This window comes from Maylandia zebra, linkage group LG2 (genome assembly GCF_041146795.1).
Source record: "Maylandia zebra isolate NMK-2024a linkage group LG2, Mzebra_GT3a, whole genome shotgun sequence".
Lineage (NCBI taxonomy): Eukaryota > Metazoa > Chordata > Actinopteri > Cichliformes > Cichlidae > Maylandia > Maylandia zebra.
In genome coordinates, this window is record NC_135168.1 from 41,462,628 (window position 1) to 41,476,573 (window position 13,946).

Sequence of the window (13,946 nt, forward strand, 5' to 3'; positions counted from 1 at the left end):
AATACTCTTGCAGGTGTGGACAGGGTCTAAAACAGCCTTTCATAAGACGCTATAATCATGTTTATTTCCAATCTGAAATATGACCATTTTAGCATGAGAGTCTATGGGTACTGACTTTTAAAGCCTGCCCCAAGTGGTCATTCGAAGAACTACAGCTGTTGGCACTCAAGCATTGGCTTCATTTGTTTTACAGTCAAATCTCTCTTAAATTAAAAAGCTGTTCATTCATGAAGCTAAAGCCAAGATGAACTCTTTTTACCGTAAAGAGTAGAAGCGACTCTAACATTTATAAAACTTGGTATTTAGCCGGCACCTAAAGTATTCCTTAGGTAGAACTCTTCGTGAAAACCGGTGATGCAAAAAAACCAAAGCAAATTCCAAACTGGAAAAACACTTAAACATTTATTTTTATATTTTAACAAAAGGTATAAAAAATTGTGACCAAATCATGCAGAAAGTAACTCCCAAAAGAATTCATACAGAAACACAAACTCAACATTGGGGTACACACAGCTTTGATGTTGTACAATGAGTTTCACAGTTTGTTGACTCTATTTGAGTTTATTAGACTTTAATATTTGTTGTATCAGTGCCAAAGCCTCGTGGCAACAAGTTCCAGTTTAAAGTCCTTTGGGAGGACACAGTAACCTTTGTGCTTTATAGAATTATTATTTTCTCATTAACTTCAGTGTCAACAATGCTGAAAGCCGTATGAGAAGCTTTTAATCAAGTGTGTCGGAGGGATGGTTTGTGTTTGCTCATTCTTGTAGAAGCAGAATTGATTGAAAAGCTGTAAGATGGCATTTAGCTTCACTGGGAATCACTTAAATTGCCAGGAAAAAGGTCACACAACAAAAATAGCCTTTACTGATAGGTAAAATCAATTATATTAAGGCAACAGCAACATTGAGACAGACAAGTAGACTGTGTGAGTCAGTGTATAATTGTGGATTTAGCTACAGGTCTTTGGTTTTAAAAAAAAGCATAGTACAAATAAGTAAAGAAGACAAGAAATGAAAATAATACATTTCAAAAATGGCTATCTCTTTCTTTGGGTGCATCACTGGGCTTCACTTCCTCTGCTCTGGAGCTCTGCCGAAACAAAACACATAATGTAAATACAGGGATTTTTCTTAATGGTAAAAATGACCTGAAATGTGCTCAAATAAATTATTTCAGCGGGCTTTGAGCTCCTGCTTGGAATAATTCAAGAGACTCATGCTGGAGATAAATTTTCAGTGCTACTTCTGTTAAAGAAAAGAGCTGAGATCTTCTGAAAAATATATTCGTGAATTCCTACTAAGAGGACGCATACAGCTGACATCACTCATACCTGGACATTAAACATGAAGCCAAACAGCAGCCAGTGAACCTACCTTGACAAACCTTGGCAATAGCTTGACACAGATAAGTAAATAGGTGTATTTCTGTTCTTTTTAACTGAAGCACTTATTCTTGAATCTAAACCCAGTTAACTTAAACAGGTTGGGCTATTACTCTACCTTGGACTTGAATAACAGGTTGATGACACCCTTTGAGCGTCTGTCTGCTGTTCGGTCAGAGGTTGCACACACCGACATGCTCTTACTGTCCCTCCTGGCTCTGGAGGACTCCACCTCCTCAGCCCCTCCTGCCACTGACAAGGACAGGCCTAGAGAGAAAGAGAGAGAGGGGAAAAAACAAATGTAGTGTTTGTGTCCTCGTGATTACAATTTTACAGCAGATCTTGCACTGTAGCCAGGTGATTTTTTGTGACTAATTGGGCTCCCGCAGCTGTTCTGCCAATGACCTGTGTGCCCTAGCAACACTGGGGGCCTGTGAGTGCTGTATCTTCAGTGAGGCAGTGCAGCTTGTAGTTGTGTATTAACACCGCAGTGAGTGCTGTCTCAGCTGATTCAGTGGAGGCAGGAGGCCAGCGAAGCATCAGTAAATTGTGGCCTGATTCACCATAGTGCAAGGATGTGTAAATACAACAATCAGATATAAACCAGATGCAACTATTACATACTTCTGAGAAAATACAACATTCAAACTGATTTGCTGCCTTATATCAGAGTGTGTCTTAGGGCAAGTTGTTACTGTGCATTCCCCAGCATTCACTTTTTCTATTGCACACCATAGCATGCCAAGGTATTTCTCCTATTATGACCTTGCTTGTGCTCTTTTTTTCTTTGAGTCAGCTTTCCAGAGCAGGAAAAATGCAGCACTTCCTCTTAGGTCATGATTTTTTGACTTTGTGGGCTTTGTGCACCTCAGTCACAGTAATTCCATCACACCAGGTGGGTTTGTGTGTCACCTGTGATGGCAGGCAGCGATCTTGAGTTGGCATTGGTCAGCGCCACATTTACTTCATTTGGCTCAGACAAGTTGGTGTCACTGCGGAACTCCTGTTTCTTGGACAGCTAGAGGGAGACAAAAATCACAGAAAACTCAGACTACACTTCACAGAAACAGAGCGTTCTATTACTTAATCATGTAATGCAACCTTCCCCTCTTTTCTGTCTTTGTACCTTTTTCTCACATTTTCCCCACATTGCTATCCATCATCACTAATTCTCACCCGTTTGCATTCCAGTGTACTGGTCCGTTCTCTTTCCTCTGTGATGAAGATCATGCTGCTCCTTTTCTTTTTCTTCTTACTCTTCCTCATTTTGACCTCTGCATCACCCACTGTCATCATGCTCCCCTCCTCACCTATACTAACACTGCCACTGGAGCGTGGCAGGGTGGCAGAGCTCCAGGAGATTGGAGACTCAGGAGGATTGTCCCTGGGAGGAGGCAGGAAGATTTAGATTAGACATTCAAAGGAAATCCAAGCTTATTATCATATTTGTGTGACGCTTTTTCCATAAGACTTCATGTATGCAGTTTAAACTGAGTGTTATCGTGGGGTTCTCGTGACACAGTAGGGGTTCGAAAATGTGCATGTTACCTGTCTGCATGTGTCTTGGTTGGCGTCCCACACTCGGATCCCTGCAGTGAGGAAATCGAGATGACGGACTGACGAAATGATCGCAGCATGGAGCGTGGACGAGTAGACTTTCTCTCATCCAAGTCCGGCTGGAGAGAGAGAAAGACAAATGTGAACAATATGTAGATTAGCCGAAAAAGATATCGTAGAAAAAGTGACATCTCTAAAAACAAAAAGAACAAGAAAAAAGTAAAACTGAGTCTAATCACTCTTAAAATGGTGTATAATCACTCTACTCCAGTTTTGTTTAATTTCTCCTGAAAGGCAGTGCCAATTACAAGTTAATGACCACATTTGCCCCCGTTAAAACCATCCAAACCCTGTTCTAGTTGCAGAGAAATTTAAAAGGTACAAATCCCACATCAACACTCTTCTCACAGCGTTTTCTGAGTACTTTGATCTTTAAATTCGCTTGGGTCAGCTAATTTGCAGCTTAATTAGCTCTACACTGCTCTACCACAGCAGCTCCATGTCCATCTTTGCAGAAAAAAAGATATTCTGGATTACGGAAGCATCATATTTTAGTAGAAAAGTTAGGATTTTCCTACATTTTTCTTTCAGCTTACCAACTCTCTCACTCCGTACTCCTTCTCCACTTTCTTTTTCAGCTGTTTGAAACACTCCTCCATGCGCTCATGGAAAGGACGCAAGTCCTCTGTCACTCTCTTCCCATGGAGGGAGATTCCTCCACCTAATAATGGGATCTGGAAATAAAAATGCCATGGTGTCAGCAGAAAAACACACACACACACATATAAAAGTAATGACTATATATGTTGTGTACATGTATTTGAGAATATGTATTAAGTACCTGCCATGCGATGAGGTCCTTGAGGCGAACCAGCTTCTCTCTGTCCTCCTGGTGATGCTGGGTGTACTCTTCAGTAAAGAAGGCCTGATACAGAGGAAATATTATATAACACTCATTTAAAAAATGATAAAAATCGATTACTATTTCACCAGCTAGCAAAAATGGTAATTTACTACCATCCTATGTGGAATATTATAATACTGAATAGTGTGTGTGGAGGCACTTAAATGATAGTCAGATAAGTACATTTCATTTAATGTCATTTGGACTGCAGAAACTGACTTTGATTATATTCAGTGAGCCTCAGGAGGTGATAAAGAGTTTCTTCTTAATGGATTTAAGTTCATCATGAGAGACGAGTCTTGCATGAGAGCACTCTCTTAAGCTCTGATATCTGTTAAAGGACTTACTTTGTTACGGTGAATCTCCGTCCTTTTTCGCAACCCCTATTTGGCTGTACGTGGTATGTGTTACAATAGATGGCAATAGAAATATATATATATAGCAATATAACAGCTTTATGCAGTGGTTCTCAAACTTTTTCTCTCTCAATCTGATTTAATGAAAAACAATGTGTATCTAAAAGCACTTAATTACTACATTTCAAATATTTAAAGGCATCACAAAATTCACAGAAAACCAATTTTTTTTCGACATCCTAAGCTAAGCATTGAAGTTGTATGACAGCGAGGTTTTCTAAAAGAACTAAAAGCAATAAAAAAACGTTACTTAATTTTTAATAAGAAACATCTGTAGAGATCAAACTCTTTTCCAGGCGAAGTCTTTAAAGACTGCTTTGTTTCAGAGTCATGAAAGAAAAAGAAGACTCAAACAAACATGTGGTTCGCTTTTGTTACACTTTGAACACATATCCATTTCCTTTTGTCTGCCACAAAATATCCAAATCTGGCTTTATGCTCACAGTAAATGTGACTGTGCTTATTACTTTCAGTTGGCTTTTGATGATAGCTAATTGTGACTTCAAAATATTGAACACAAAAGTATTTACTGAACTTAAATTTTGTATTAAAATAATAATAATAATTATGCAGGAATGATTCTCTCTTTTTTTTTTTAAACAAACACATGCACCTCATCCAGTTCTCCAAGGTTTCCTGCAGGTACTAGTTTATCATTTTAGAAATCCTGGTTTAAGCTAAAGTACTTTGTTTCCCCAAAAGGTTACCACAGCAGATGCATCTGTATGTTTGGCACATATTTTTATGCTGGATGTCCTTCCTGATGAAACCTTCCAATGTAGCCAGGATTGGGATCAGGTCTAAGGCCACACTAGCTTGTGTTTTATTGCCAGCTGGTGAGCCTCTGCCCCTCCTACTTCTGAGAAACTCACTAATAAACTCTTTTTAAGCTCAGTCATGTTACTGGCTTGTTGAAAATTAACCTAATTAGTTACAAGATAATCCTCCATCTGTTTCAGGGTCTGTTTCTGTTTACTCTTCCAGCCTTTTGTTCCCACCACTCCAAAGTTTTGAGATGTGTTATTGCCATTAAGTTCAAAATGAGTTAATTTTTAAAAATTTAATGACAAAAGGTCTTAATAGAGTTTTCAGAATCACGGCTTTCTGTTGTTGTTGTTTTTTTAAATTTTATACAGCGTCCCAACCATTTTGGAACTGGGTTTGTAATATTAGTGATGATCCTTGAGAATTTACCTTTTCATATTTTGCAAAGCCACCCATGACAGCTGGGTCAACGATGCCGTTGAGCAGCATGGAGAGAGGGTTGATAGGAAGGCTCCAGTCAGACTGGTATTGGTTAATCATCGTTAAAATCTTCTCATTTGTTGACTCCATGGTCTCTATGGCATTCTCCAAAGGAGACAAGGTAGTCTGGAAAGGGAGGCAGACACACAGAAAGAGTAGAAGAAAAAGGAATGAAGGTGGATGGATGGAGAGTTTTCAGATCGGATGTGGGAGACGTATAATAAAACCTTTAAATATTAAACATAAAAAAAACCCTGTAATCAGTGGTGTTGAAATGTGAAACGCATTGCACTGGAGATAATAACTTACAGCAAACATACAAGTCAAACATGGAGAACAAACATGGCCCTGTAGACTTACATGCTTCATGTCAGTTGCTTCAAACCAGCGCAGGATCCCAGGCAGCTTATAGACAGTGGTAAAGGTTGTGCGCTCAATCCACATGGACTAAAAAAAAACAAAAAAAAAGTATAAAAACAGAGAAGCTGTCAGATAAATCTGTACCACTTCTGAATACTCTGATATCATATCTTGCATTGAAGCCTGAAATCTTAACAGACGCTTGCTGCACAATCTTATTTATTCTAATCTAATCATACACCACAGTAATACCGGAATCTGATGCTGCATCTCAAGAGCTCATCTGAAACCTTTAAACACAAGCCTCAGCATATGAAAAATCCTGCCTTTGAATAAAATCCTATTATTTTATATATTAGAAACTCACAGTTTCAGACTGATAACAGTTCTAGTACAAAAGTCCTTGAAATGCTTTCATGGTCCCTGAGGTCACACATTTCATTTTAAAGACATAACTCACAGCAAACTCATTGTTTGGGTCCACGGGTCCTTTCCTCACAGGTCTGGAATAGTGAAAGCGCTGCACATAGTTGGACTTATAGAAGCTGAAGAGGAAAGAAATGAGTCAAACAAAGACAACAGAAAAATCATGCAAAATGAGGCACAATATACATTAGGTGTACATATTTAAAACCTCCAGTTCATTTTTAAGCACTAGCTTGAATGGCACTAACTTGATGATCTGGTCAGGAACGGGTTTGTTCTTCAGGCGAGGAGGGATTTCGAGGACTGGCTGCACTGTAAAACACTGGATATCTGTTTTGGACTGCTCAGAAATAAACATAAGAGATAGATTCTCAGTATCTCTGTGAGTGTACAAACTCATAGTGGAGGGATGTGTTCATACAGAAGTGCATCAAAAGGAACAGGACAAGTAAACTAAAATGAAATTTTAGTTTGATACACAGAGATCTGATGGTTGGTTAAGATGTACTGTGGTTCTGGGTTAAAAGGTCCCTGGATATTTAGTACTTTCAAATGTGTTCAGTGACCCAAATACTTAATAATCCCGAAGGTGCTGCATGTGAATATTTTATGACTTCTATGCTAGTGTGCTGGTGAACACTGTAGACCATGCAGAATATTAAAATTTTCTTCGTTCAATATGCATCTACATATGACTGTAAATGAATAAGTGTGTAATGCTGCTTGAAGGATACACTGAAGTGGAGAGTTCTTGATATCGTCCCCTGGCATGGTGGTTGTGTTGAGACGCACGGCGCTGGGGAACTGGCTCATCAGCTGGTTCTGGAAGTCCTCTCTGCGCTCATACTCCTTACCACGGTGGATAAACACCTTGTTCTGAAGCCAGGGGGAATAAACCAGTGTTAATACTGATAATAAAGATTAAGACCCAGCTTATCTTCACAGGAAAGTTCTTTGCCTATTTAAACGTCCTTAAATAGGGCAGAGTCCACCTAGGAATGGCAGACACTGAAATTCTCTCAAAGACTCAAAAGTTGGACCTGATCACCTTTGACTGCCCTCTTATAAGCTGAGTACTGACTTTGTCTTACTTGTTACCACAGCAGATTAACACACATAATCATAGCAGAAGCAATAATCATTGCAAAATTATATTTCTGCAGCCTGTTGCAATCAACACATCCAAAATGTTTCCGGAGGGTATCGTATGTCCCACTCTGCTAGATACCTGCTGGTGCGATTTAAAAAAAACTGTAAACAGCTAAGCTTAACTGCCAATAAAGTTTTTTAATGGACGACAGTTAGGATTTTGTAAATGGTGTGAATTCCTTAATATCTACTTTATGAGTGTTTCTGGTAACAATTTGAAGTATTCTCTAACTCAACTGTGACACAGCAAAATACAAACCCTGAGGAATGGAGGGTAGCCCTGTCCATAGTAGCCCACTGCAAAGTAGTCTGGTTTAGGCCTCAAGATCTTCATAATATTTTCATAGAACTTGGCTTGTTTTTCCTGTAGAGAGACAGAAGGAAACAGAGGATGTGTCCAAGGGAGACTTTCAGATGTGCACTTTGGGCAGTTTAATCAGCTCATGCCAATGACAAAGCTACGCTCAGCAGAATGCCGGGCCTGCGAGGGTGATAGATGTAGTGAAAAAAAAGCACACCCCATCCAAGGGCAATGTCTGTCATTTATATAACCACATAAATTCAGCATTAGCTGAGAGAGCTTCTGCTGCAGTCATATAAAGAGAGGGAGAGATTTTTCCATTGTTGGGAAATGTGTGATTCTCTTCGAGGAGTGGAAGGAGTTATTTGAGTGAAGGGGAGATAGAGGAGAAGGTGGTGCTAAACCAAAAGTTAGTAAATGGGAGAATCACTTCTTCTGTTGTGCAGAGGCAAGAGATGAAAGAAGCGGAAGTGTGATTGAGATGACAAAGTGAGGGTCAGGAGGACTTTGAAGTAGCTGAAGACTGCTAATGAAGAATCATAATTTTGGGGTCATATATTTATGACACGCCATAAGCTCAAAAAAAGCTTGATTTAAAGGAGTATTTGACATGCCGAGTAAGCTTTAAAAATAGCTGTTAATGTTTGAGTGTGCAGATGATGTAACAATATATTCAGAGGCAGTGTTGGGGAGTAACGGAATACATGTAGCGCCGTTACGTATTTAAAATACAAAATATGAGTAACTGTATTCAGTTACAGTTACCGTTTAAAAAGGTGGTATTTAGAATACAGTTACTTTGCTGAAATAAAGGGATTACACGGCGGTATTTTCCTGTTTCATATGTTCGGCTATGCCCTCTCTATTTTTGGTTACTAGATGACAGTACATATTTATATTATTATAGGATGGCACTCCCTTAATCAAAGACGTGATAAGTAGCCTGAATTCTCTTTCTTTCTTAAACCCCCCAAACATCTAAAACATCTATAAAAGGGAAAGGGGAAAAACATGCAATCATGAATGCTACACAGAAGACATGAACCCCTGTGATTGTAATGTATTACCAGTCTCTTGCTGAGCAGCTCGTAGTCAAAGATCTCATTTTCGTACTGCTCTGCAAGTTCCTTACACAGAGTGATGGCCTCTTCCCACATCTAAGCACACAAAGGAAATAAACAGAAGTGTCCTTCATTACACCATCTGCTAATAAATCGGGCACAGCTGTCGTGGTGGGAATTCATATCATGAAAATGTCTGTGTCCAAGTCTCTGTGGAGTGGAAGGAAGTCTCTATCTCAGCTTCAGAGAACATGAGACACTCGGGGAGAATACAAAATGAATGTGACACTAACATACAGCACAGTGATCATGTGTGGTTGAAGGATATCTGTTTTGATGTCTCCGATATCCTCGAGTGAAGCAAATAAGAAAAAGAAGACAAAAACGAACAACAACACACGGATTTTCATTAATGCAACTGAGCGCTAATTAGTACTCAATTAATCACTCAGTATCGGTACAGCTAAGCAAATTTTGACATTGTCTGAAACAATACCGACCTTGCCCTTGTCAAAGTAGTCAATGATTGTGTCGTAGAGAGTTTCTTTGAGCTGTCGCTGCGTTTGGGAGCCGTGGAACTCAAACTGACTGCACATGTCATCTGACCACTGCAACAGAGACAGAGAGGAAGTAAAGAGATATGGAAGAAAAGACAAAGATAAAAACAAAATGAGATATTTCCGAAGGGAGGCCCAACTTGATATTGCTGAAACAAAAGAAAAACTTTGCCTTCAGGACTACTCTAATTTCTGCTGTGCCATTTATCACAGAGGAACAAAGGGAGAAGAAGTACTTAAAGCTTACAGTTTCATTGTTGTAATAAATCAATATTAGTCCTAAGCGGAGCATGTGCAAAAACTGCAGCAGAGTGCCCATTTATTATATAAATGAGACAACTGTTTATCTTCTATTACATAAATTACACAGAATTAAATTTAGAAAAAAAAAAAACAGTACATCATGATTTTTAAAACTGTCTAATCTGCTTAGGATAGCAAAGATTATAGCATGCTGTGTGTTCCAGCCTGTTGTTTCCAGTAGTGTGACCGGAATGACAGGACTGACCCTGCAGATAAATGGAGATTATAAAAATTGTTAAATAGAGTTCAACTGCTTTGATGTAATGAGACACACAGAGGAGATGACGAGCAGGAGATGCTCAAATTCATGTGTCTTATAAAAGAGTTGAAGCGACATAAGAGGTCAAACAGCCTCAGACTCATACATGCACATCCTCACACACACACACACACACACACTGGGCAAGTGCACAGCATCAATCACCATAGTGATGTAGCTGCAGTAGACGACCCATAAACTAAACTCGGCGCTTCATCATTTGGAGGCCAGCGACGTTTATCAGCTAATGCAAAACTGTCTCAGTTGTGGCAAGTGATTAAGAAGAACAAGACACCGGGGCCAGCATTAAGCAACGATATGTGTCTTCATATGCGTGCATGTGACTGTTTGCCCCACCTTGAGCAGACGAGAGTGGAGCAGCAGTGTGTACGCCGCCTCTGTGTAGTTTTCACACTCCAGGTGAAGGTCCCTCAACTTGTAAAGGTACCTGAGCACACACAAGTACAAGAAAAAGAAAAAAAGAAGGCACACTCTTTAAACAAGAGAATTAAACCTTATTCCACTAGGTGCCACTGTTGGGCAACCTGAAGACCTGCAAAGGAAGCATTAGCCCTCTTTCTCTCTCTTTTCTCTCACTCTCTCACCCACAAACACACTGGTAGATACCCTGAAATATGTACTAAGCTTAGCAAAAGGTCATTTAACACTCGCACACACACACCTACACACACACACACACACACACACACACACACACACACACACACACACACACACACACACACACACACACACACAAAAGAGCACAATTTAGCATATGTCTTATAATGGTCTGACAGATGCTTGTAGGCCTATAATGTTTTATAGGCCTGACAAGGGGAAAAATGGGATTACTTCTTGTCACCTGGAGGACCGGCTTTTACTGCTACTGCTTTTAGTTTTGATCTGTTTTGTTGTATCTTGCATCTGTCAAGACAAACTTTCTCCACATGGCCAGAGGCTGGACTTTGTTGCTAAAGCACTGATGACAAAGTAGGAAAAGAAATGTTTTCTGGATGCTTTTAAATGAACAGTCCCATATCTGCTTGCAAAGTAAGGTGTTGGCTCACAGGACAACCGCTTATTTTGTCTGCCTAAATGTTGACAGTCTCACTTTCCTTGTTTTTTATTCTTTTTTTATGTCACACCTGCTATTTCCTTTCTCACACTTTCAGATATAACAATTTTCTGGTTGGAAATGTATCTGGCTGTAAGTTGTTTATGACAGTCCAGTCATTGGATGTGAAATCAAACAGAAAAGGGAACAAAAAAACTGAAAAGTTTCACTCCCAAGTCATTTGCAACTTACATTAATTACTCAATCTGTTTGACTATTATTTTAGAGTCGTGTATTCATCTCATTTGTTCTCTGGCATCCTGTTTTTCACTTTCTCTAGCTTCATTTTACCTGCACGTTTCAAAACTGAAAGGGTTTTGATGATCCAAATTTAGCAGGAGGCATCTTTTTTATTCTTCTATACTCGGTTTTGTTTGATACAAATAAGTAAGTTTCATCTTATTATTTGCACCTTGAATAGAACAATATAAGAAGTGTCCTATTTCCATATTACAGGTTATGAGTGTTTAGCAGTATCTTCATGCTGTAAAAAAACAAAACAAAAACCCTGTAAAATATCAATAGGACATCAACATTTCTATTCTATTACAAAGGGAATGGATGCATTGCTCACAGCTCCTATGTGGTAGAATTGTCTAGCTGTCTCACATTCTTATGAGACAGCTACACAAAGAAAAAGAAATTACAGAAAGCTACAAGCTTCAGTGACTAGTATGTAGCACATATAGCGAATAGCACTACGTGTATGTATAGCAGAATGAAACTTGGCGAAGGGAGCAGATTCAGTTTTCAACGTACTGCATTTAGAGAAAAAGACATTATCATATGCACCAGGGATGCGAACCAAAACAGCGAGGTGAGTCCAGTGCAGTTTAATTTCATATTTTCTTTCATAGGATTTTGAAATGATGACAGAGTTTAAATCTGAAGCTTGATCATGTGCTTCATCATTGTGGCTGATTTGGGTTGTACGCAGCAGCACAAAGGGAATTTTAATTAGTTTTGGGTTTCATTATCCATTGTTATGTAAGCGCACCATTAAATTGTGACTAATTATATAACACAGACATAAATTGTCTATTTGCATTAAAATATATTTGTTGGCTGACACCAATAAACCAGCCAGCTAAATGTTACTGTATTATCCACAGAGCTGACAAGGCAGTTGATCAACCACTGACTTTCACTCACATTCACACATACAGATAACTAATTTGTCTAAAAGCCATACTCAGAAGTGCACTGCGGGACCTGACTAGATCTGTACTTCCTCTCCTCCTCTCTTTCCTGTCTGTCCCGCTCATTCTCTCGCTCTCTTACAAATGGTTCTGTCTCTCCCTGTCTCTCCACCTCTCCCTCCCTCACACTCATCATGTCTCTCTCTCCCTCCAGTCAGGCCGAGCTGATCCTGTGGATTTTGACATTAATTCAGTGGAACTCATATAATCCCTTGTCAGATTATAGAGCCACACACACACACACACACACACACACGAACGCATGCACAGACATGCACAGACATGCGTACAACACAGATATGCACCATTTAAGTTAAATCCAGCAAGTAAATACCTGATATACATCGCTTCACGATTGATGTCCTTGTAAAAGTTCTGCAAAGACAGAAGGAGGGGTTGGTTAGTGTAGTTTCTGTGTGTATGTATGCCTGTGTTCGCATGCATATGCATATATAACTGATAGAGGTTTTGAAACTATGCTATTAATTCCACGTTTATATTATACTATATTATACACCATAACATGCTGTATCACACTATACTATCCAATAATATGTATACTATACTGTACACTACACTACAACACTACACTATACCACATTACACTATCCTATTTTATACTATACTACAGTACTATACTATAATACTGATTGCTTGTGCTTTAATGTGGGAGCGTGTGTGTTTTCAAGTGTGCTAGATAAACTGCACAAACTCCCAGTTTAATTAAGTTTAATGATATCTACAGTGAACAGAGGAGTGGAACGAACTGATGTAACCTCACCTCCCATCACTAGCACAGGCCAATACACACAACAGCACCAACAGACACATAATCACAAATGTGACAAATTATAGTTAATTTTTCCACAGTATACCATCGAACCATTTTATATTGTCAAGGGTAAGATTTATTATTTATTGGACAATGAATTTTAAATTTAGGGAGCTAACATGTTTATATAGGGTGCCCATCAAGAAGACAAGTAAAGATTTGCAGCAGTCCACCTGTCTTTTAAATCTATAGCAACACAACTTTCAGTAGAACTACAGCATCACTTTCTATCTTTTATAGAGAACAATACAGCAACTGAGAGTTGTTTAAAAAAAATCTACACATATGTATGCTTAGTATATTGTAGATATAGTGTACAGTATGTGTACTGAGTTAATATTTGTAACAACGAAAAAGAAAAATGAAACCAAAATGATATACTGCAAACCTTTTGAGAGTACTTCTTATGTTCAAATAAGTTTGTTTTGTTTTGATAGTTCATCTACATGAAAGAGCAGAATAAATATGCGTGTGACTGTGCCTGTGTGTATAATTCCTTAGTAAAGTTAGCCTGGGGGGTACGGTTAGGGGAGTGCACTAGTGCCTGCTTGTGGGCAGAGGGGATTTTTTTCAGTTGGCCAAATGAATGAAACAGAATAGCTAATGGGCAACTGCCACAGGCTACAAACTAAACACTCCTGCCATGTACCAGCAGCCTCCACCTTGGGGGTGGGGGATAAAGAGTTATTCTACATTATTATTCAAACACAGACGCATCCATCTGTCGAATTATGATTTTTTAAATGTTTGCATCTTGGAAATGAAAGGAAAAGAGTTTTGCTGAGGTATCATACGATTTAATCTGGCGTGGAAAAGATCATATGGTGGGTAGATGGCATCCATTACTAAACCTAAGAATACTGTGGGGGAGAATCT

General features: G+C 39.0%; 1 protein-coding gene across 1 annotated transcript in view; it reads right to left on the reverse strand.

Annotated features, from left to right (window-relative positions):
• Positions 1-390: 390 nt before the first annotated feature.
• Positions 391-13,946, reverse strand: part of dock2 (dedicator of cytokinesis 2) — a 99,391-nt gene continuing 85,835 nt past the window's right edge. The window contains exons 35-51 of the mRNA XM_004545436.3: positions 12,573-12,613; positions 10,280-10,370; positions 9,304-9,411; positions 8,810-8,899; positions 7,701-7,805; positions 7,027-7,168; positions 6,541-6,622; positions 6,327-6,411; positions 5,867-5,953; positions 5,456-5,632; positions 3,783-3,866; positions 3,538-3,675; positions 2,933-3,060; positions 2,561-2,768; positions 2,297-2,402; positions 1,503-1,651; positions 391-1,092 (exon numbers count right to left, since the gene is read on the reverse strand). Of these exons, the coding sequence (XP_004545493.1) occupies positions 1,030-1,092; positions 1,503-1,651; positions 2,297-2,402; positions 2,561-2,768; positions 2,933-3,060; positions 3,538-3,675; positions 3,783-3,866; positions 5,456-5,632; positions 5,867-5,953; positions 6,327-6,411; positions 6,541-6,622; positions 7,027-7,168; positions 7,701-7,805; positions 8,810-8,899; positions 9,304-9,411; positions 10,280-10,370; positions 12,573-12,613 (1,884 nt within the window). The 3' untranslated portion in view covers positions 391-1,029. The remainder of the gene's footprint in view (positions 1,093-1,502; positions 1,652-2,296; positions 2,403-2,560; positions 2,769-2,932; positions 3,061-3,537; positions 3,676-3,782; positions 3,867-5,455; positions 5,633-5,866; positions 5,954-6,326; positions 6,412-6,540; positions 6,623-7,026; positions 7,169-7,700; positions 7,806-8,809; positions 8,900-9,303; positions 9,412-10,279; positions 10,371-12,572; positions 12,614-13,946) is intronic.